The sequence below is a fragment of the Bombina bombina genome, chromosome 1, assembly GCF_027579735.1.
Source record: "Bombina bombina isolate aBomBom1 chromosome 1, aBomBom1.pri, whole genome shotgun sequence".
Lineage (NCBI taxonomy): Eukaryota > Metazoa > Chordata > Amphibia > Anura > Bombinatoridae > Bombina > Bombina bombina.
In genome coordinates this window covers 584,113,113-584,129,245 of record NC_069499.1, presented here as the reverse complement: position 1 = coordinate 584,129,245, position 16,133 = coordinate 584,113,113, and the positions used below count along the sequence as shown (strand labels likewise).

General features: G+C 38.1%; 1 protein-coding gene across 2 annotated transcripts in view; it reads right to left on the bottom strand.

Annotated features, from left to right (window-relative positions):
* Positions 1-201: 201 nt before the first annotated feature.
* Positions 202-16,133, bottom strand: part of RAB17 (RAB17, member RAS oncogene family) — a 269,538-nt gene continuing 253,606 nt past the window's right edge. For both annotated transcript variants that reach the window (XM_053698850.1, XM_053698851.1), the window contains one exon: positions 202-1,452. In XM_053698850.1, coding sequence (XP_053554825.1) covers positions 1,334-1,452 — 119 coding nt within the window. In that variant the 3' untranslated portion in view covers positions 202-1,333. The remainder of the gene's footprint in view (positions 1,453-16,133) is intronic.

Below are 16,133 nucleotides of genomic sequence, written 5' to 3'. Positions count from 1 at the left end.
AACTTTCTTTGGCAGTAAAAGGTTTACTAAGAAAATGCCCAGCAGCTGTATATGATAATGAAGGGATTATACAGGCCTATAGAAATAATGTGTGATTTCACCTAATGAACAGTAGGACCCAAACAAAATACAGGAGCCCTTCTGAAATTAAATACATACAATGCAATATGTATAGCTATATAGTCAGGCTCCAACCCATAATAGTAGCCATGCCATGTTTTACTCTACACTCGTAGTTAACAGCGTATCACATTATTTAACACGGAAGAAAACCTTTTCTAACAGACTCACATTAAAGAATCATAAATATGTCAAACACTGGAAAGTATCACAGCAGTAGTTTGAGAGTGGTGCATGAAAACCCTCTCATGATATCAACAATGACTGTAAATTATCATTTGACAATATCACATAAATCTCTACAGAGTATCGGTTACCAGAGTTTTATGTATCATATTTATGTATAGTATATATTCACCTTTGGTTTACAGAAAAAAAGTCAAATACAAAGCTAAATGAAAAATATGTGGACATTTAGCAATCCAATAATTCAAGTTGTATGTTATTCCTATCCTAATTATTTTCCTCTTCTATTTCATTTTCTATACATTCTTACTTTCATCCATCACGTTTTTCTTTCATCTTCTGTTTTTTTGTTTGCCAAAAGGTTTTCCCCTCATATTCTTCCTTTCCTTTTCTCTCTTTCATTCACTTTCTGGTTCTTCTCCCTTTCTTTTACAGTTAGCATATTTTTCTTTTCTTTTTTTTATACAACTAATTGTATTGCATTTTCCCTCTCTTTTCTCATTCCCCTCCCATTCTGTGTAACTTATTTTATGTATTTATATTTTACGTAACCTCTCTTTCCATGTTTTTCTCTCTACAAACATCTTTCTCCACTTTTATCTAAATTGGGTTTATATATTTTTATTTGGATACTTATGTCTCTTGCGCAAACAAAACTGTCTAATTTTTCTCCCAGCAAAATGGAATTTTTTATACCAATCAAAATAAAAAGATATTGCTAAATAAGTTTTCTTGCGTCATGTGAATAAGACTATATGGTGTTCCCAGAGAAATAATTGCATAAAACAAAGACAGATTTAGACCCTCTGTGCCTATTCACTTTTGAGATATATTGTTTAATTTTACATTACTCTGTTTAGCCTTGAATTATTGCCCCTTTTGTGTTGTACTGTTGCCACACTGCTTCTTCTAAACCTGCCAACCCTCTACTATGGATCTCAATATCTAACTGCTCCCTTGCCACAGTGCCACTAATAATCATGAAGTTGTGTGAGGTAAATATATGGTGTTGTTCTCTCATTTCTTGCTATGAGGTGCAGCACTTCATTTTCTGACGGGGCCTATGTGCCCCAAACATGGTGACTGTTCTGTCCAGTCTGTGTTTCCTCTCCCTTTTTTGGAGTTCCAGGATCATCAGCTCACGAGCTTGAAAGAAAAAAATACACAGTTATACATCTTTCTCAATACATAACCCAAGTTACAGTGCAATTCATTGAAGTAACTCCTAGCAATGAGCAAAACAAAAACATAACACAATATCAAATAACAATGTAGGTTAGTTACATCAGGGATGCCCAACCAGTGATCACTTTATGTGACTCACTTTTCCTCCAAAATGAATACAGCACATCTTTGAATACAGCACATCTTCAAATACTGTACATTGTTGAATACAGCACATATTTGAATATATCACATCTTTGAATACAGCACATATTTGAATACAGCATATATTTGAATATATCACATCTTTGAAAATTGTACATTTTTGAATACAGCACATATTTGAATACAGCACATCTTTGAACAGCAGTGTTCCTTTTGACACAAGTTTTTAATAGTGAAGGAATGGATGTTTGGACATAAAGAAAACAAGATGACAAGTGTTTCCCCATTTGTGTTGTTCTGCATCTAAAATAACAATTGCCAGGAACTATAGTGAAGATAAGCAATGTCACATATCTAAAAATATTGGGAGGGAGTGAGTTTATGTATATGTATAATATTAATATGTGTGTTTATAAGAACAAAATGTATTTGTTTTCGTTTTATAGAATTTTAAAACTTAGCTTGCTGATGTGGCCCATTAGATTAAATACATTTACAGCACTCACAACAGCCCCCCAAACAGAGAAATAAAATGTTTAAAATTCAAGTTTTACAAATGTAACAGTCAATTACAATAAATAAAGAATTAACTTATCATTTTAAAGGGACATGAAGCTCACAATTTTTCTTTTATGATTCAGATGGAGCATACTTTCCAATTTACTTTTACTATCAAATTTACTTTGGTCTCATTTTCTTTGATATAGAGCATACCCAGGTAGGTAGTGTGCATGTGTGTGGAGCACACTACTTACCTGGATAGGCTCTATAACAAATGCATAACATTGTTAAAAGTATAGCAATCATATAGTCATATAGTGCTCCAGATACGTGCATGCTCCTGAGCCTACCTACCTAGTTTTCAACAACGCATAACAAGACAACAAAGTAAATTTAATAATAAAAGTAAATTTGATAGTTATCATTATTTTATTTTTTTATGGACTCTATCTGAATCTTGAAAGAAAAAAATGTTGGGTTTCATACCTGTTTAACTCAAAGCCCTTAGTAATTCAAACCTAATGAATGGGATTCTGTAATACTTCCCTATACTAGCACTCCTACTGCCAAATATATATTCTAGTATTTCAGTGTCTACTAGTGGGACATGCTAATCCGCTGCATAGTAACTGGAATATTGTTTAGCAAGTGCATAAAACATAGAGCATATTCTCAGGCAAACAGTCCAAACTCCAAAAAAGTATATAACCCATTAAAAGATCAAGGAAAACAGGTCAGCAGTAAAGAGTATAACCTTTTATGCTATAAAATCACAATCTATAGAGAATGTGTTACAGTCAGGGTAAAAACACATCAGTAACTCAAAATATTGAACTGATATTGCAAATACATCATGTGATGTTCTCAGAATTTATAATGCAGTTATATATGTTTCTTTTTTCTTTTTGCGTTTAATACAATTGTGATATAAAGAATTCCTCTCCAATGGCATGAAAACAGTGCTTGTGTATGAGCCATTCATTGTCTGAGCACTACAGAAACTCATTAATATCAGTTCTTAAAGGGACACAAAACCCACATTTTTTCTTTCATGATTCAGATAGAGCATGCAGTTTAAAGCAACTTTCTAATTCACTCCTATTATAATGTTTTCTTCGTTCTCTTGCTATCTTTAGTTGAGAAAGCAGGAATGTAAGCATAGGAGCCGGCCCATTTTTGGTTCAGCACCTGGGTAGCGCTTGCTGATAGGTGGCTACTTTTACCCACCAATCAGCAAGTACTACCCAGGTGCTGAGCCAAAAATGGGCTGGCTCCTATGCTTACATTCCTGCTTTTTTTTAATAAAGATACAAAGAGAATTTAGAAAAAAATATAATAGGAGTAAATTAGAAAGTTACTTTAAATGACATTCTCTATCTGAATCATGAAAGAAAAAGAAAATTGGGTTTTGTGTCCCTTTAATTGACCTTAGTATAGGAGATAAAATAGGAGGCTTTGAAAATGATGCTGCAAAACAGTGGGAATGCTGCTAAGCCTATTTAAGAAGAACTTCTAGATTGGCTTCCTCAAATAAAGCAAGTATCAGGGTAGTTTAGACACTGAATAATTACTGCAAACAGGCACCTAGATTACGAGTTTTGCGCTAAACAGGGTGCGAAACGAATGCAACAAAAGCTGCGTTATTTCACTCTCCATAGCATTGCCATTACAAGTTAATAAAAAACGCCTCCTTGTGCGTGCGATAAGTTGGCTTTAAGCTTCATACTGCACAAAAGCCAAGGGCTGATTTTGACATGCTCGTGCACATTTTCCCCATAGACATCAATGGGGAGAGAGTGTCAGGAAAAAAAACACCTTCAGTAGCTCTCATCCTATTGGCTGTTTTGAACAGCCAATAGGATTTCAGAAGCTCTCATCCTATTGGCTGATTTGAATTTGAAGAATCAAATCAGCCAATAGGAATGCAAGGTACGTCATTTTGAAAAGGCTACCTTGCATTCAACTTCAGTGTACGGCGGCGACCGTATGAAGAGGATGCTCTGCGCAGGATGTCTTCGGCTTCCAGGATGGCTCTGCTCTGCGCCGCCAGGATGAAGATAGAAGACACCCCCGGGATGGATGAAGACCTCGCCGCCTGGGATGGAGATGGATGTCCGGACTTCAGGAACCATGAGTAGATCTTCTGGGATAAGTGTTAGGTTTTTTTAATAATTTTTTTGGGTGGTTTTTTTTTTTAAATTAGGGCTTTAGGCTTTGAAAAAGAGCTGAATGCCCTTTTAAGGGCCATGCCCATACAAATGCCCCTTTAGGGGCAATGGGTAGCTTAGGTTTTTTTTTAGAGTTAGGTTTTTTATTTTGGGGGGTTGGTTGGGTGGTGGGTTTTACTGTTGGGGGGACTTTGTCTTTTTTTACAGGTAAACAAGCTGATTTATTTAGGGCAATGCCCTACAAAAGGCCCTTTTAAGGGCTATTGGTAGTTTATTGTAGGCTATGGGGTGTTTTTATTTTGGGGGGGGGGCTTTTTTATTTGTATAGGGCTATTAGATTAGGTGTAATTGTTTTTATTTTTGATCATTTCGTAAATTTGTTTTGTAATCTTAGTGTTTTTTATTTTTTGTGATTTTAGTGTTAATTATTTTTGGTAAACTTAGATTTTTTAACTTTTTCATAGAATTAGTTTTTTTTAGTTGTGATTTAGATTTTTTTTATTTTTTTCGTAGTGTTAGGTTTTTTTACATTTGTAATTTAGATATTTTAATTGGTAGTTTTTTTTATTTTATTAGAATAGTTATATTAGGTTAATTTATAGTTTAATGTTAGGTTTATATTTATTTCACAGGTAAGTTTTTATTTATTTAAATAGAGTTATAGGGCTCCATGTACTAAGCCGTCAATTCATCCGTCATTGTAGACGCGGATAAACTCGCCGTTACTCGCCGCGGGCGAAATGGTGTCCGCTGTCGCTATGTACTAATATTCCCCCAATAAATAGACAAGTCTAGCCCGCCGCGAGCAGTTGCGGATTGTTGATAAATTTGACGCCTCGCTCGCCGCGACTTAACTTTCAGTTGAATTGTCTGGCCAATTATTAACACGTGACATGCAAGGTGTCACGAACATCATAGTAGTCACGGGAATAGAATTTTGCTCCTATAAAAGTTCAACTTATCTAAACAACTTTATTATTGTTCAAAATTTTTTGAAGAGTGATAACAGAGCGTTATTTTTGTAATATTTATTTACAATTTGGATATGGCTTCATCTGGATCTGATAATATATAAATATTAATATAAAAATAATTATAAAGATTGACAACTATACAATACAAATTTAAAATATAGATTACTCTTTAATTACAGTCGACAAATTGGGCGCAATTTATGTACATGGAAATGAGAGACAAATTAGACGCCAGTTATGCTGTAAGTACAATGCTGATATTACTGCCTTTTATATATGTCTAGACTGGAGTCTAGATTGACTTTTCTATTGTTTTGTACCTTGCCCGCCACCTAAAAGGTGGCGAGGCAAAAATAACGAGGTGGGAGCGGAAATTGTAGCGAGCGGACAAATAGATTTTTTAGTACATTCGTTTTTGGCGCGTTGGTGGTCAAATGTGTCTAATTACAGTGAAAAATGGAGCGGTAGCGAGGTTTGGCGGATAAGTACGCTCGCAATTTTAAAGATGCAAGTTTTAACATAATTGACGGCTTTGTACATATCAGTTTGCGAATTTTGACGCGAGATTTGTTGCGGGTAGCTCGCTGACTGCTTAGTACATGGAGCCCATATTGTAATTTTAATTTAAAGTTAGGGGGGTGTTAGGTTTAGGGGTTAATAGTTTAATTTAGTGTTTTGCGATGTGGGGGGCTGGCGGTTTTGGGGTTAATAGGCTTATTTAGTGGTGGAGATGTGGGAGGCCAGAGGTTTAGGGGTTAATAACTTTATTTAGTGGCGGTGGGGAGCCGCGGAATAGGGGTTAATAACTATTATAGTGGCGGTGATGTCAGGGTGAGGGGGAATAGGGGTTAATATATTTAAATAGTGCTGGCGATGTGGGTGGTCGGCAGATTAGGGGTTAATAACTTTATTGAATAGTCGCGATGTGGATGGGCGGCAGATTAGGGGTTAATAGGTTTGTTATAGTGTTTGCAATGCGGGAGGGCGGCGGTTTAGAGGTTAATAGGTAGTTTATGGGTGTTAGTGTACTTTGTAATACTTTAGTTATGAGTTTTTTTGAAACATTTTTGTTACACAAAATCCATAACTACTGCTCTCAGATGGCGGTATAGATAGTGTTGGTATAGGCTGTAACACAAGCTTTTTAGCCTCACTGCACAACCTGTAATACCGGCGCTATGGAAATCCTATGCAAAAACGTCATTTTTTTAAATTCGGGATTGACGTTGCGTTACAGGCTAAAATGCTTGCGGTATAGCTATATCAACACGACTCCCAATAGTGCGTTACTGCTTTTTACGCTGAAATTGCCATTTTTCAGCGTAAAAGCCGCAATGCAAAACTCGTAATCTAGGTGATGGTGTTATATATTCAGAATTATTTTGCATGCATCTGCAATCTTAATTTGTTAAATTACTGTAGAAAATTGTTGTAATTATAAGGTGTATCTCTGAGGACCATAGTATCTTCAGGGATTATTTTCATGTCTGTATACCACAGCAGAACATACAAATAAAATATGATCATCAGAGTCCTTCATGGTTGCAAGGAAGTGTTAAGCTATTTAGAAAATATGATTTATACATTTATTGGCACTAAATTATGCTGAATAGGACAACTGCACACATGTCACTATCTAAGATTGTCAGTAAGCAAACACAATAGGCAGTTTTTAGCAACAGTGAGAGAGATGTAGTCTGTGATAGAAAATGAACAGAAGAGAGACTTGTTGAGAGAGGTAAGAAGCTCCAACTTGCACATGAACCCAAACAGGATGAGCAATTTAGCCCCTTGATTCCTGCTTCAGAGGGTTCTGCTTGAATTCAATTTAATTCAGACGGATTACACCATTTTAAAAAAAGTTTCCAATTTACTTAATTGATCAAATTTGCTTGATTCCCATTATATTCTGTGTTGAAGAAATACCTAGGTAGGTGTCTATGTACTATATGGAAGGAAATAGTGCTGCCATCTAGTGCTCTTGCAAATGGATATCATTTGTGCAAAACTGCTGCTATATAGAGCTCCAGAAATGACCTTCTCCTAAGCATATGTCACTGCTTTTCAACAAAAGATACTAAGAGAAAAAACTAATATTAATTATAGCAGTAAATTAGAAAGTTGTTTAAAATTGCATGCTCTTTCTGAATAATGAAAGAAACATTTTGTGTTTCATATCCCTTTAAGTACAGTAAATGTATTATTCAGCAAATACATAATAAAAAGACAATTCCTGAAGGCTCACTGGAAACACAGGGCATCAAGGTCTGTAAGGAGCTTGATAAATTGACCCCCTAATCTGAATTTTAATGGGACAACTACACTGAAAATAAACTTATTGAGGCCTACTTATCAATCCTTCAACTTACTTGCATTCGACGGCACCAATACGCTCACCTAACATCGCCTAACTTTGCTGCCGCGGACCTGAATACGTTCTCCATAGTTACCAAAAAAGCTGTCAAAAAGCCGTGCACCAAGTACGGGGCGATGAGCAGCGGACTGTTAACTAACAGTCATCGATCTCGCTGCTCTTCGGCTTTTTCACAGCTTTATTTGTATACTGTCACTAAACACCCAAACTATACTAAACTGTTTAACCACTATCCCGCCACTCCTGGACCCCGCCGCAACTAAATAAAGTTATTAACCCCCAGCCACCGCTCCCGGGCCCACCGCCACTCTAATAAACTTAGTAACCCATATTCCTCCGCTCCCAGAGCCTAACGCCACCTACATTATACTTATTAACCCCTAATCTGCCACCCCCTACACCACCACCACCTACATAAAGTTATCAACCCCTATCCTGCCACTCCCGGAGCCCACCGCAACTAAATAAATGTATTAACCCCTAAACTGCCAGCCCCCACATCGCCATAAACTAAATTAGCCTATTAACCCCTAAACCTAACAACCCGCTAACTTTATATTAAATATTAACTCATCCCTATCTTATAATAAATTTAAACTTACCTTTAGATTTAAATTAAACTATATTAAACTAATAGTTAACCTATTCTAACTATTATAATAAAATTACATTAACCTATATTAAACTAATAATTAACCTACCCTAACTATTATAATAAAATTACATTAAACTATATTAAACTAATAATTAATCTACACTAACTGTTATACTAAAATTACATTAAACTATATTAAACTAATAATTAACCTACCCTATTATAATAAAATTACATTAAACTATCTTAAATTAATAATTAATCTAACCTAACTTTTATACTAAAATTACATAAAACTACAAATTAAAATAACTATATTATATATTTAAAAACCTAACCCTACTCAAATAATTTAAATCTACATTAAAAAATTACTAAGTTACCAAAAACTAACAACTAAGTTACAAAAATTAACAAACACTAAGTTACACAAAAAAATAAACACTAAGTTACAAAAAAGAAAAAAGAAACTATCAAAGCTTTAAACTAATTACACCTAATCTAAGGGACCTATGAAAATAAAAAAGCCCCCCCCCCCAAAAAAAAAAACCCTAGCCTACAATAAACTACAAATAGCCCTTAAAAGGGCCTTTTGCGGGGCATTGCCCCAAAGTAATCAGCTCTTTTACCTGTAAAAAAATACAAATACCCCCCCAACAGTAAAACCCACCACCCACACTCTATTGCAGCCCTAGTCCTAATCTAAAACTAAAACCCACCCAATAAACCTTTAAAAAATCCTAACACTAACCCCAGAAGATTTACTTACAGTTTTGAAGATCCGACATCCATCCTCCATGAAACCAGGAGAAGTCCTCAATGAAGCGGCTGAAGTCTTCATCCAAGCCCGCAGAAGTCTTCATCCAGACGGCATCTTCTATCTTCATCCATCTGGCGCGGAGCGGCTCCATCTTCAAGACATCCGACGGGGAGCATCCTCTTCTTTCCGACGACTACTGACGAATGAAGGTTCCTTTAAATTATGTCATCCAAGATGGCGTCCCTTAGATTCCGATTGGCTGATAGAATTCTATCAGCCAATCGGAATTAAGGTTGAAAAAATCCTATTGGCTGTTGCAATAGGCCAATAGGATTGAGCTTTTATCCTATTGGCTGATTGGATAGAGCTCGCATTCTATTGGCTGATAATTGGATGTCGGATCTTCAAAAATGTAAGTAAATCTTCTGGGGTTAGTGTTAGGATTTTTTAAGGGTTTATTGGGTGGGTTTTAGTTTTAGATTAGGACTTGGGCTGCAATAGAGCTAAATGCCCTTTTAAGGGCAATGCCCATCCAAATGCCCTTTTCAGGGCAATGGGGAGCTTAGGTTTTTTTGTTAGCTTTTTATTTGGGGGGTTGGTTGTGTGGGTGGTGGGTTTTACTGTTGGGGGGGTATTTGTATTTTTTTTACAGGTAAAAGAGCTGATTACTTTGGGGCAATGCCCCGCAAAAGGCCATTTTAAGGGCTATTTGTAGTTAATTGTAGGTTAGAGTTTTTTATTTTGGGGGGTCTTTTTTATTTTCATAGGGCCTTAGATTTGGTGTAATTAGTCTAAAGCTTTGATAATTTATTTTTTATTTTTTGTAACTTTTTTGTGTAACTTAGTGTTTGTTATTTTTTGTAACTTAGTTGTTAGTTTTTGGTAACTTAGTAATTTTTTAGTGTAGATTTAAATTATTTGAGTAGGGTTAGGTGTATAAATATATAATATAGTTATTTTAATTTGTAGTTTTATGTAATTTTAGTATAAAAGTTAGGTTAGATTAATTTTTATTTTAATATAGTTTAATGTAATTTTAGTTTAAAAGTTAGGTTGGATTAATTATTAATTTAATATAGTTTAATGTAATTTTATTATAATAGTTAGGGTAGGTTAATTAATAGTTTAATATAGTTTTATGTAATTTTATTATAATAGTTAGAATAGGTTAATTATTAGTTTAATATAGTTTAATTTAAATCTAAAGGTAAGTTTAAATTTATTATAAGATAGGGATGAGTTAATATTTAATATACAGTTAGTGGGTTGTTAGGTTTAGGGGTTAATAGGTTAATTTAGTTTATGGTGATGTGGGGGGCTGGCGGTTTAGGGGTTAATACATTTATTTAGTTGCGGTAGGCTCCGGGAGCGGTAGGATAGGGGTTAATAACTTTATGTAGGTGGCGGCGGTGTAGGGGGGAGGCAGATTAGGGGTTAATAGGTATAATGTAGGTGGCGGCGGTGTCGGGGCGGCAGATTAGGGGTTAATAAGTATAATGTAGGTAGCAGCGGTGTAGGGGGCGGCAGATTAGGGGTTAATAAGTATAATGTAGGTGGCGGTGTAGGGGGTGGCAGATTAGGGGTGTTTAGACTCGGGGTACATGTTAGGGTGTTAGGTGTAAACGTTACTTTATTCTCCCATACTAATCAATGGGATATCGGGCAGCAGCGAACATAAGCTTTCGCTGCTTTCAGACTCCCATTGATTCCTATGGCATCCGCCGCCTCCAGGGCGGCGGATTGAAAACCAGGTACGCTGGACCGGAATAGTGGCGGGCGTACCTGCTAGGAATTTGTTAACTAGCAAAAGTAGTCAGATAGTGCCGAATTTGCATTTGGAACATCTGTAGTGATATAAGCATCGATCTGTGTCGGACTGAGACCGGCGGATCGTATGTTACGTCACAAAATTCTACTTTTGCCGGTCTGTAGCCTTTGATAAATAAGGCGAATCAAGCTCTCCACAATTACGCTGCGGAATTCCAGCGTATTTGTGGTTGATGGCTTGATAAATAAGCCCCATTGTATTGGAATCCTTGCCCCCTGATGATACCTTGGGACTTAATCCCAACTGTTTGGTGGCTGCAGCAGGGGGAAAAACACATCTAATTTCTGGATACCATATGGTGTTACACCACATGGTGACCTGGTGCAATACAGTATTTTTCACAATTTTGGGTTACATACATAGCTCTAGTTGTCAGGACAGAATATCTCTGCAGGAATCCAGCAGCAAGCATCTAATTCAAAGATGTGAAATATAGGACTTTGTGACATTGTTTCTGCACCAGTGCTCATGAAAATCCGCTACCCCTTTGTACATGAGGTCGGCTCAGTCAGGTTGCATATACTGCGAATGCACGACTTGTCACTGTACACAAGCAGGACTTGTTGTGCACGACACAGAACCTAGTCGCATCCACAAACCTCTTGTACATGATGATGTCACTAAAAGGAGGAGTCTGGTGGCCATTTTAAAATGGCAAATGATGCGAAAGAAACTTTTTTTGACTGCATGGAAAAATCGATTGCTCCTTCGGTAATGTTCCACTGTGTCATCAGTGTGCAAGGTTTCCATTACAGTAAGTTTATTTTTTAGTGTAGACTGTCCCTTTAAATAAGTAGACTTCTGGGGGGGGGCGGAGTCTAGCCAAGCTTGGTGATGGATGCCTAGTCTCTGAGCTCCAAGCTGCATTAGGCATAAAATCTGTTAAATAGGTACAATAAGAGCTAGCTCACCTTGTAAAAGTGGGAGGGATTGGAGCTGAAGCCGGGGAGAGCCGTAAACTACCTGAACAGGAGCTCTTACAACAATACTAGGACCGCAATAATCCCAGGGGTGCAGAAGCGCACCAAAAAATTGGCCTAAAACACGGGATCTCACCACTCTGCGAGTCAGAGTTACTCCCATGTCTCTCCCATACTGTGGGAACAGAGGTGACCGCTTACTTAAAGGGCTGCAGGATGCTCGAGATTGGCTTCCTATGACCGCTTGCAAAATCTCCGACAACACGAACCGGTAGTCAGGTGACCATAACAGGCTAGGCATGTAGGCCTACAACGGATTATATCACATAAGGGCCATTGAGATGGGAGAACTATAACAGTGAACACAGACACATGGGATAAAATAAGGGAAAGACTGATCTAATGACAAACTCTGGTGTAATATAAAAAATACAATAAAGTTGCAATAACAGGCAGAGCATGGCATAAGAATATACGCCTAGATTACGAGTTTTGCAGTAAGGTGAAAAAGCAGCGTTAACAGGTCCTAACGCTGCTTTTTTACGCCCGCGTCGGATGGATGAAGATAGAAGATTCCGTCTGGGTGAAGACTTCTGCCCGTCTGCAGGACCACTTCTGCCCTTCTGGAGGACCACTTCTGCCGGCTTCGTTGAGGACATCTTGCAGCTTCGATGAAGACTTCTCCCGGTAAGTGAATCTTCGGGGGTTAGTGTTAGGATTTTGTAAGGGTGTATTGGGTGGGTGTTATTTTTAGGTTAGGGCTTTGGGCAGCAATAGAGCTAAATGCCCTTTTAAGGGCAATGCCCATCCAAATGCCCTTTTCAGGGCAATGGGGAGCTTAGGTTTTTTTAGTTAGGGTTTTATTTTGGGGTTTGGTTGTGTGGGTGGTGGGTTTTACTGTTGGGGGGGTTGTTTGTATTTTTTTTTTTACAGGTAAAAGAGCTGATTTCTTAGGGGCAATGCCCCGCAAAAGGCCCTTGATAATTTAGTTAAGGCTAGCTAGGGTTTTGTTTGGGGGGGGGGGGGCTTTTTTCATTTTGATAGGGCTCTTAGATTAGATGTAATATGTTTAAATATCTTGTAATTTGTTTTTGTTTTCTGTAATTTAGTGGGGTTTTTTTGTAATTTAGCTAATTGTAGTTAATTTATTTAATTGTATTTAATTTATGTAAGTTATTTAATTGTAGTGTAGTGTTAGATGTTAGTGTAACTTAGGTTAGGTTTAATTTTACAGGTAAATTTGTATTTATTTTAGCCAGGTAATTAGTAAATAGTTAATAACTATTTAGTAACTATTCTACCTAGTTAAAATAAATACAAACTTGCCTGTTAAATAAAAATAAACCCTAAGCTAGATACAAAATGTAACTATTAGTTATATTGTAGCTAGTTTAGGGTTTATTTTATAGGTAAGTATTTAGTTTTAAATAGGAATAATTTAGGTAATGATAGGAATTTTATTTAGATTTATTTAAATTATATTTAGGTTAGGTGGTGTTAGGGTCAGGGTTGCACTTAGGTTTAGGGGTTAATACATTTAGAATAGTGGCGGCGACGTTGTGGGTGGAAAATTAGAGGTTAATAAATGTAGATAGGTTGCGGCGACATTGGGGGAGGGAGATTAGGGGTTAATAAATATAATGTAGGTGTCGGCGATGTTGGGGGCAGCAGATTAGAGGTTCATAAGTATAATGTAAGTGGCGGCGATGTCCGGAGGGGCAGATTAGGGGTTAATAAGTATAATGCAGGTGTCTGCAATGTCGGGGGCGGCAGATTAGGGGTTAATAAGTGTAAGATTAGGGGTGTTTAGACTCGGGGTTCATGTTAGGGTGTAAACATAACTTTAGTTTCCCCATAGGAATCAATGGGGCTGCGTTACTGAGTTTTACGCTGCTTTTTTGCAGGCGTTAGACTTTTTCTCAGCCAGCGATTGATGTCTATGGGGAAATCATGCACGAGCACGTATAACTAGCTCACCACTCACTTAAAGGGACACTAAACCCAAATTTTTTCTTTCATGATTCAGATAGAGCAAACAATTTTAAGCAACTTTCTAATTTACTCCTATTATCAAATTTTCTTCGTTCTCTTGCTATCTTTATTTGAAAAAGAAGGTATCTATGATAAGGAGCCAGCAAATGTTTGGTTCAGGACCATGGACAGCACTTGTTTATTGGTGCTGTTCAATCAGCAAGGACAACCCAGGTTGTTCACCAAAAATGGGCCAGCATCTAAACTTACATTCTTGCTTTTCAAATAAACATACCAAGAGAATGAAGAAAAGTTGATAATAGGAGTAAATTAGAAAGTTGCTTAAAATTGCATGCTCTATCCGAATCACGACAGAAAAAATTTGGGTTCAGTGTCCCTTTAAGCAGCCCTGGTATTGGAGTGCAGTGTGGAGCGCAATTTTGCTCTACGCTCACTTCTTGCCTGTTAACGCCGGGTTTGTAAAAACCCGTAATACCAGCGCTGTAGGAAAGTGAGCGATGACAACTGCAAGTTAGCACCGCACCCCTCATAACGCAAGACTCGTAATCTACCCGAATGATATTTAACCCCACACTTAATACAGAATAGAGGGTATATAAATTACCTCTAGAGAAATAGCTGGGGTTATAGAGGATGTGAGCTGGGGCTATAAGATAATAGAAATCCGGTTCTAAAGTGAGATAATACTGGGAAATTTCTATCAACTTCATAATATCAAAAGGAAACTAATCTAACTTGATACAGAACACCATTAGAGGGCAGTAAAACACCATACATCTCTCTAATAAACACTGCAAGACTGCTCAAAGTCTGAGATACAAAAAACTTTAATCACAAAATACTTCTTCTTTAAGGGACTGGCGAGACTGAAAATCTCCATCACAGAGTAAAGGACACTCACTTATATACCATAATAGACGGAACTTATTTGGAGAGAATTAAAGGGGCTACGATGTCAGTCAGAAAGTCGGCATTTATCAATGTGCGGCAGACATGGTTTGCTATAGCAGATCATGTCCGTCCGCACAATGATAAATGGACTGTCAGGGTGCCAGGAATCAGACTGAGACGAGAAGTGCAAAAATAATCACACCTTTATTAATAGCAAAAAATATAAAATGTCCACAAGTCAAATAACAAGCCAGGAGTCAAAACCAGAGCTGGTAGTCAGACGAGCCGAGTCAGGAGCCAAAGCGAATAGTCAGACGAGCCGGAATCAGGAACAAGGAGAACAGCAGAGTCAGGAACAAGCCAGGGATCAGGAACCAGGAAGGACGTCAGGCAGCCAGGTAATACACAGGAACTCTCACAAACAGGTCTCAGACAACGCAAAGGCAAAGCATACTGAACAGAGGCCCTTTAAATAATAAATGATGACATCACAATTCTGAGACTGCATCCTGTCTCACATGGATGATGCACAACAGTCTGGCCATAAAAGGAAGTGCAGGAAGTGAGCAGCATCCCCCACAATGCACCAAGTCAGGAAGAGAGGTGAGTAAAATGGCTGCCAGCAGCACATGGCAAACACAACAGGGAAAAACCATGACAGTACCCTCCCCTCAACGATCCCTCCCCCGCGGGAGGACAAAAGGCTTATTGGGGAAACGGGCATGGAAGACACGGAGGAGGGCGGGAGCATGAACATCAGAGGAGGGAACCCGAGAACGCTCCTCCAGACCGTAACCCCTCCAGTGAACCAAATACTGTACACGACCCCTGGACATACGAGAGTCAACATTGCTGCTGACCTCATACTCCTCATGGTTGTCAACAAAGATAGGATGGGGACGAGGCAACACAGTGGTAAACCGATTACAAACCAATGGTTTCAAGAGGGAGACATGAAAAACATTGGAGATGGGCATAGCAGGAGGAAGGTCAAGAGCGTAGGCCACAGGATTAACCCGTCGGAGTATTCGAAAAGGACCAACATAACGGGGAGCCAATTTATTGGAAGGCACACGAAGGTTCAAGTTGCGGGAGGACAGCCAGACTCTCTCACCAACCTGGTAGGAAGGTGCGGGCAGATGCCTACGATCAGCCTGGAACTTTTGGCGCTGCATAGAACGATGAAGGCAATCCTGAATCTGCACCCACGTGGAACGGAGTTGCCGGAGATGCTCCTCCAAAGCCGGAATACCCTGAGACATGAATGAATCGGGCAACAAGGATGGTTGAAACCCATAATTTGCCATGAACGGGGATAACTTGGAGGAAGCATTAATAGCACTATTACGAGCAAACTCTGCCCAAGCTAACAGTTCAGACCAATTATTGTGGTGATTTGAGATATAGCAACGGAGGAACTGTTCCAGAGCTTGATTAGACCATTCCACAGCCCCATTGGATTGAGGGTGATATGCTGAGGAGAAGGAAAGCTGAA